Genomic DNA, 8159 nt, shown 5'->3' with positions numbered 1-8159 from the left:
AATGATGGGAGGAGTCAGAAAAAAAGATGGGACTGAATATAATTTTCTAAAGTTGCATACTGTTTGTGTTAATTTGTGTTTATTATTAAACAATATTGCATAAAAATGCTCTTTGCTCTTTTATTTTTTAGTTATATTGTTTAGATGGAAATGCTAAATAAAATGAACAATTTTATTGAAATTAATGAAAAATGAATTTAAACTCGGCCAACTTTTAAAAGGCTGAATGCACCTTTAAAACACGACCACTGTGCGTTCCTCGAGCGGCCGGAACGCCGTGTCCGCGCATGCGTAGTGCGCCGCTCAGTGTCCGTGTGCAAGGAGGAACTGAGCAGTTTCACTAAAATAAACATCCACCTCAGTGCAACATCAGTGCCCAGGAGCAGCAAGAGACACAGAAACACTGCCAATCATGTCTTCACACGGTAAGCGCTGGTGTTTATATTTTCGCTTTGGGACCAAGAAAGAAAGAAAGAAAGAAAGAAAGAAAGAAAGAAAGGGAAGAGTGTGAGCTGAAAGAAGCGCAGCGCTGCTGTTGTGTTCATTCTGTGTGTCCATGCACACATTCACGGGTATTTTGTAGCCTAGACTAGCTAGAAAAGCTTCCTGGTGGATTTAGTACCCTACATAGGCAGCCTACGTAGTGGACTTTAATTTATCGACAGGTTTATTTGTATAGAGAGAGAGAGAGAGAGCTGTATCCTAAATGACCTCCCTGTGAACACTACATGTTGTGTCTAAGGCGTTATTTCATCCCCTACATGTAGTGCACTTGTAAGGGGACTGGGGGATATTTGGGACATATGTTTAAAGTCACTTTGATCGAAATCCTTTTCCAAGGCGAAGTGAAACTCTTTATGTTCCTCAAACTCTTCTATTCCAGGAAGTTCATTTATAATAATCCCGTACTTACGTTTCATTAGGCTTCTGTAAAGCTTTCTGGATTGTAAATGTCTATTGTTGCTTCCTCACCGCCCCCCCCCTCCTCCTCCCCCCTTCTCCTCCCCCCTTATTTAATGTGTGTTTATGTTTCCTGCAGATGACTGGGAGACTAAACTGGAGATCAGGGCGTGTAGTTCAGGTGGCAGTCCTGCAGGGGGCGACAAACACAGAGACTGCAGCTCCCCGACTGACTCCACTGTACTCTCACTCCTCTATACATTCATTCACAATCCATTTAGTTTTTTTTTTATTCTTGTTTTTTTTTTGACAAAAATAAAAACAGTTAACGGGAAACAGGGACAAAAACAATGAAGGATCAATAACTTTTATATCATTAAAAATGATCAATGTAGTCTACTATTAAACATCGATCATGTATTTCCATTTTTTTTTTTATTTCTAGTAAAAACTTTTAGCATCTGTGATTATTTACTATGTTTTTATCTCCATAAAACACATAAAAACCAAAACACTAGCAAATCCTGTCCATATTCTTGCTGTTGCTGGGGGTTCTTTTATAGCGTTCGCATCTACTGCTAGATCATATGCTAGCTCTGATATTCAGCAGCTCATAGCAAGTCTTTAAAAAGGTCCAGTTTAAAGGCAGTTCTAAACCTGAAAAATGACTGAAATTCAGAAAATGTTTGTTAAATTGTAGGAAAGTCAGAATGTAAATGTGTTGCCATTAGATGCAGCTTCGCTAAAGTAAATTTCAAGTAAAAGATTAGCAAGAAAACTTTGTTCAACTGCAAAGAGCTAAAATTCCGCTTAATATTTATTCCTATATCCTCTACTATCACAGACCTGAACAGTACAATAAACTCTTTACACCTTCTACAAGAATTGCTCAAACGTTAGACATTTTTTGTCTTTCTGTCTGAAGGGAAAGAGCGAGACGTCTACAGAAATCTTTGGAACTGATCCTTTAAGAACTCTGGGAGAAATCCTCGCCTACTGTCAGGTAACAAAAAATGATATTTCCTGTTACCCCACAGTGCTGCAGAGTTCTGGACTGTGATTGGTCAGAAGGTGTTGATTAATTCTCTATAATAGCAGCTCTGACAAGTTTCTTACTTGATATTTCTTGGTGTTGATGCTGGCTTGTGGTGTCTGCAGGTGATGTATGAGGCCATTCAGAAGCTGGATGAGAAGTTTGAGTTGCTGCAGGCCAGAGTGACACACATTCAGGAAGATCAGATTCATGTCGAGGAGGAGGATCAGTCCGAGGTAAAGCAGGCTCAGATGCTGCTGATGCTCACGATGACATGACTGATGAGGAGTGCTGATGACACTCCTCTCCATAGCCACCTTCCATCACACTGACAACACTGAAAACAAAGTAAACGTCATCCAGATGTCTTGTTAGATATCAAGTATATGTGATGTTTTTTCTAATTGCTAATATACACTATATTGCCAAAAGTTTTGGGACACCCCTTCAAATCATTGAATTCAGGGGTTGGGCTTGGGCCGTTAGTTCCAGTGAAAGGAACTGTTATTGCTTCATCATACCAAGACATTTTGGACAATTTCATGCGCCCACCTTTATGGGAATAGTTTGGGGATGACCCCTTCCTGTTCCAACATGACTGCACACCAGTGCACAAAGCAAGCTCCATAAAGACATGGATGAGCGAGTTTGGTGTGGAGGAACTTCAGAGTCCTGACCTCAACCTCACAAATGTGCTTCTAGTGGAATGGTCAAAAAAAAATTCTGATAAACACACTCCTCCTAAACCTTCTGGAAAGCGTTTAGAAGAGTTGAAGCTGTTAAACCTGCAAAGGGTGGGTTAACTCCATATTAAATTCATGTGCATGTAAAGGCAGACGTCCCAGTTTTGGCCTGGCTCACAGTCTCAGTTCTAATTCATCCCAAAGGTGTTCTGTCGGGTTGAGGTCAGGACTCTTTGCAGGCCTCCACACCAAACTTCCTCATCCATGTCTTTATGGACCTTGCTTTGTGCACTGGTGTGCAGTCATGTTGGAACAGGAAGCGGTCATCCTCAAAGTTGGGAGCATGAAATCCAAAAGTCCAAAATGTCTTGGTATGCTGAAGCATTAAGAGTTCCTTTCACTGGAAATAAGGGGCCAAGCCTAACCCCTGAATTCAATGATTTGGAGGGGTGTCCCAAAACTTTTGGCAATGTAGTGTATTAGCAAAAACAATAACGTGATGTTTAGCACTCTAGACAGATTTAAACTCTTCCTGATTTTTCTGAAGATTTACATGCTGGACGATACAGAGATCGACCAGATAAATGACGAATCGCCTGAAACGACTTACCATGTCCTCCATCGCCAAGTTCCTCCCTCGGTTCCTCCATCTCCTGAAGGTTCAAGAACCCTAGAACTTGTTGTAACCTCAGAAATCCCCACCTCACCTTCTCAGGATCAGCCTCAGCAGTCAGGTTCCACCTCCACAGCATGTCGCGCTGTGAAAGAAGTGCTCTTAGTGCAGCAGAACATAGCAGAAGATCATCCTGACACCAACGCTGGACACTCGGCATCTCCGCAAACCGTCAGGAAAATCATACAGCAGCGCCGGAAAAATCCTGATCCTCAAACACACGGTGAAAATGCAGGTAAACCGCAGCTCTCTCCTGTGTTTTTCACATCACCAGTTGTCATGTTGATGGCTTTCAAAATTTACTTCGCTGTCGATGTTAAGTGTCAGAACAGCATCATTTTATTCATGCAGTGTCATTTATTTATAGTGTCACATCTGAGGTAAATATTGACAGTACAGTTGGTTCCATCTCGTTTCTGCAGACTGTGTATAATTAAAAATGGTGCTAGAATTTAGTTATTAGTTGGCAGTAAGTGCAATAAAGGTGTAATATTTTATAAACAATGTATTTTATTAGCAATATTTAACCCAACAGAGGAAAATGTTGAGGTTCTAGAAAGGTTTATCTTGTTTCTACAATCAGTAAGCATTCAGAAAATGGCGGAAACCAGAGTAGCTTGGTCAGCATCGGTGTTAAGTGATGGCGGAAACCAGAGTAGCTTGGTCAGCATCGGTGTTAAGTGTAATAACTGTAAAAGCTGTAAATGCTGATTTTAACAAGTCATTTGATTTATTAAGTAATGACACTGTCTTGTATGTCCTCCAGGAAGCAGGAAGTTCATCATCCCAAGCAGCGTGTTGATGATGGCTGGTGCGATGGCGAGACCGACAGTGGCTGCACGCTTCCTCATGCGCAGCCTTTTCTCCCGTCAGGAGCTGCTGCACGGGAGCATTAGAGGATACACAGCTAGGGGGTTAAAAAAACTCAACCCAGACAAAATCAACGCCATACGAGGCGAGATATCTCTCTCACACAAACACACTTTCTTTATTGAAAATGTAATTTAATCTAAATGTTTTCATAAAAATACAACCATTGTGTGACATATTTACTGACATTTTTTGTTCTTGTTTTTCCTTAGAGTGGGCGCAGGTGACGTACCCGGAACATGACCTGTGTGAGAAAGGTAAAGACTGGAAGGCCTGTCTCGCTGTAATGAACGAAGGAGCCAGACACATTCGACTGAAGGAAAAAAAGCGCAAGGTACTCAGTGTTTTATTTCATGTTCATGGAAGGAGTCTCCAGTGTCAGTGCTTTTGTAGCAGTAAAGCTGTGACTTTTACGCTTCGGGTTTCTTGATAACATGACAAGCTTGTTTGATGTACTGGTTGAGGGGGCGGAGCTAAGCAGATGGCTACAGCTGTATTGTGATGGTGATTACTGCAGCGTGACTATCACATCGTTACTTTGCAGTTTAAAGCAGTGAGAGATGCGAGTGAACAAGTGGCATCGGTGCAAGAATTCAAACCCGGGCCCGCTGCCGAGATCGACGTGGAGTTGTCAGACGGGGAAAGTGACGAGCTACGGCAGACGACTGCGCTGAAAAACAAACTCAGAAGAGACTCTGATGAAGAGCCGCTGTCAGAAAACGATTACTCCTGTGAGCCGGTTGCTCAGGGTAAGTGTGGACACACATCAGGAGCAGCTAGGAAGGAAACTCAATAACACACCTTCCAGAACTTCTCCAGAAATAAACCACTGGGATTTAGATGGTTTCAGGTCTTTTGTGCAGATGGGCGGAGCCTCAGAGTCAGTGTGTCGTCTCTCTGATGTGTTCATCAGCTGCCTCTCCTCTTTGACTGTAGTGTATCTGGGTCATCCGGATCGGGACGTGAAGGTGCCTCAGTTTGCGATGTACTCAGCGTTACAGAGGCCCAATCCTGCGCTCGTCGCTCGCTACCTCATCAGGTTCCTATTCCCGGAGGAAGTGCTGGTGCAGAGCAACGTGTACGGCAATGCCAAGTATGGCATCCTGCCTCTGGACCACAACAAGATCTCAGCACTGAGGGGTGAGACACACCAACTACACACAGACACACACTCCCACCACATCACTCAGAACAGAAATGAATAAATGAAGTGGTGTTGTTTGTTTCTGTTTAGAGTATCTGTGTGAGCGTTTCCCCTACATGAAGCTGGAGGAGGACGGACCCAACTGGAAGGCGTGTGTCTACGCCATCAACGGCGCCATCCGGAAAACCAGACACACGCTGAAGAAATGTCACAAACAGGCGCAAGACGCGACTCTGATGACATCATGACCACAAACAACAAACAGACAAAAAAGCAACACCTGATAAACTACACGCAAAAAATATACACAAGCAATGTCAATGTCATTTTAATTTATTTGCAAATAGAAACTTGAAGAGAAATGAACAGTTAATAAAAAAACAAACAAAAAAACACAACGTATCTTTATTCCAACATTACATTTAGACAGTAGAAACAGATGAGTGTGAAACAGGAGCATCATCACACACGGAAATGAAGCGCTAACGTCCAGTCACATGTCCAGCAGTCAGATGATCCTGGACACGACACGGCACCTTGTGCACTTTCTGATTCTCTAAGTTAACTAAAACATGAGAGAAAACAAACTTTTTATATAAGCTACGATTACATGGTTGTTGCTATGGTTACTGCTTGCATAAATGATTATAAAATTTAGCATAAAATGATTCCTTTTTTTCAAAATCCACCCCCTTAGTGGCATCCACATGCATTTTATTTGCAGCATTAAACCGTATTGCAAGCCATCGGGTATAAACCTTTAACATTTTAAAAATAAAAATAAATCACTAAATGTAGTGTAACTACCTACATAAGTCTTTTACTGGTGGAAAAATGAACTTGGCTCCGCCCCCTTAGCTGATTCTCCGGAGACAGTGATGGGAATCCTTCTTTTCCCTCTCCAAAAATTATTCGTGTTGATTTAAACCTGAACTGCTAAAATTTGACCAATCAGAATGCAGAATTCAGCACTTACTCATTAGCATTCCTCTCCTTGCTTGGTGCCTCCTCAAGGTCAGATCGAGCTGCAGCATGATGTTTCCTTTTCTTTCTCCACCACTTCACCCTGCTGCTCTTCTGCACAGCGTGATCTCGTGGCTCCTTCTCTTTCACCTGTCTCGCTACTTCCTGTTGCGTCTCGGACGTTCTGCGAGCTCGACGTCTCCTGCGCTTGTCCCTCTTTCCTCGGACGTTTGCTGTGTCCTGCAGCCACTCGGAGTCTCTCAGCAGCTTTGCTTGAGGTGAAGGTCCGAGGCGCTGAGCGAGGGAGCGGGAGAGCTGAGCGCCTCCTACTGACACAGTCGGCTGTAAAAGAACAGATACGGACAGAAAGACAAGTGATGAGTAAAACTATAGACCATGTTTCTCCTTCTTTTCTAAAGGAACCACAAACACAACCACTGCATGCTTCACTGACAGAATTAAAGCTGTGGTTCCTGTGAACGTCTGGGGTTTGTTGAAGACTGAAGGTGAAGCTGTAGTACCTTTTCTGAGATCTTTTGGTTCCTGCATTCGGCCTGCATGTTGTCGATCTTCTGCTCGAGCCTGTGCACTGCTGCATGCAGGGCCTGACGTAGTGGAAAGTGAAGTACAGTATTTTATTCTTTACATAATATAAGGATGTAAATAAAGATATTTGGGATACATAGGAATATTTTCCCTACATGGTCATAGTAAATCATTAAAGACTAATCAGAATCTGCCGAATCTTGCTGTAGTGGACAGTATGATGTAAAGGATGTTTACCCTGCAGTAGCTGAGAACCTCGAGCAGTACGTTCTGCTGCATTTCACCGACTCTGGCGCTCTCCTGTGATCAAACACAAGCATGTGGAGAAACATCTCAGTGAAGAGCTAAAAACTCAGCTTTACTCGGGTCACTTTAACACTGAATAGAAAGCCGTCACTCCTGACCGTGTGGAGGGAGGTTTACTCACCATGCCTGAAGGAGGATGAAACCCAGGAGGCTCCATGGCAGCTGGAGGACTCCTCTCAGCGTGAGGTACAGCACAGGGTGTCGACGCCTTTCTCCGCTCTACCTCACACTCGGCTTGCCAAGATGGCCGCTCTGCACTAAAGCTCCTGTTACTCTGGTCCTGTGAGTTCAGATAAGGAGGATATAATCATTCCATTTTACCATTTCATCCAACATCCAGCTCTTAATGAAGGACGTCATGGTGTACCAGGCCTCTAGACTTCTACAAATATATTAATACTGAGTTATTTGAGTGGAAATGGTTTTATTGAGAGAAAGAGAGAGAGGACAAGACATCAGGTCAGGTGTGAGAGCTCGATTAGGACGCTGAGAATCACATGAATCGGTTTGTGAACAATGCCAGAATTCACACGAGGTCCAAACGAGTTAAACTGATATAAAATCAATAAGTGGTAATTCACTCTTCAACAATTAGAGGGGGATCTAACGAAGGAAAATTTGGCAGGCTGATCATTTGAATCAGTTTATCAAGTTTATGAGCCAACTCTTTCATCTCCTGTATCTCCAGCGCTCTGAATTGTAAAAAAGAGGTGATATTCGACAGCGAGATGGTTGCTTTTTTGTAATATCTAGTGATGCAGAGATCACAAGTCACATTTCAGTGCTATAACAAGGACATGAGTGAAGAGGACAAGTTTTTTTTTGCCAAAAAAAACCCCCCCAAAGATTGTTAAAGAAATGCTTGAACAGTTCAAATGTTAGCAGAAAAAAGATGCCAAACAGCAAGTAACAATCAATAAATAAATGTGACAAGGCAAGCCAATGAAATACACTGATCAGGCATAACATTATGAGCACTGAGAGATGAGGAGATAATCAGTGTTTTTCACCTCATCATGGCACCTGTTAGTGGGTGGGATA

The 8159-nt window shown here is 42.7% G+C and overlaps 2 protein-coding genes across 3 annotated transcripts; one reads left to right on the top strand and one right to left on the bottom strand.

The window, feature by feature from the left end:
- The first annotated feature begins 266 nt into the window (after positions 1–266).
- On the top strand, positions 267–5689 carry zgc:113423 (uncharacterized protein LOC569178 homolog). 2 transcript variants are annotated; one of them, XM_058410042.1, is made up of 10 exons: positions 267–425; positions 1040–1140; positions 1826–1903; positions 2059–2169; positions 3164–3524; positions 4056–4244; positions 4372–4493; positions 4704–4908; positions 5096–5299; positions 5394–5688. In XM_058410042.1, the coding sequence occupies exons 1-10, from the start codon at positions 413–415 to the stop codon at positions 5549–5551; spliced, it is 1542 nt and encodes a 513-aa protein (XP_058266025.1). In that variant the 5' UTR covers positions 267–412; the 3' UTR covers positions 5552–5688. The 2 variants fall into 2 exon arrangements, with proteins under 2 accessions (XP_058266025.1, XP_058266026.1); XM_058410043.1 differs by lacking the exons at positions 267–425; positions 1040–1140; positions 1826–1903 and having other exon boundaries at positions 2145–2281; positions 5394–5689.
- si:zfos-905g2.1 (uncharacterized) lies at positions 5626–8117 on the bottom strand. The gene is made up of 5 exons (XM_058410044.1): positions 7240–8117; positions 7050–7112; positions 6788–6871; positions 6280–6608; positions 5626–5868 (listed from the first exon to the last, which is right to left on the bottom strand). The coding sequence occupies exons 1-5, from the start codon at positions 7273–7275 to the stop codon at positions 5865–5867; spliced, it is 516 nt and encodes a 171-aa protein (XP_058266027.1). The 5' UTR covers positions 7276–8117; the 3' UTR covers positions 5626–5864.
- Between the last annotated feature and the right edge of the window lie 42 nt (positions 8118–8159).

This window comes from Hemibagrus wyckioides, linkage group LG15 (genome assembly GCF_019097595.1).
Source record: "Hemibagrus wyckioides isolate EC202008001 linkage group LG15, SWU_Hwy_1.0, whole genome shotgun sequence".
NCBI classification, from domain to species: Eukaryota; Metazoa; Chordata; class Actinopteri; order Siluriformes; family Bagridae; genus Hemibagrus; species Hemibagrus wyckioides.
Note: the sequence above shows the minus strand (reverse complement) of the source record. Positions and strands in the feature narration are given on the sequence as shown.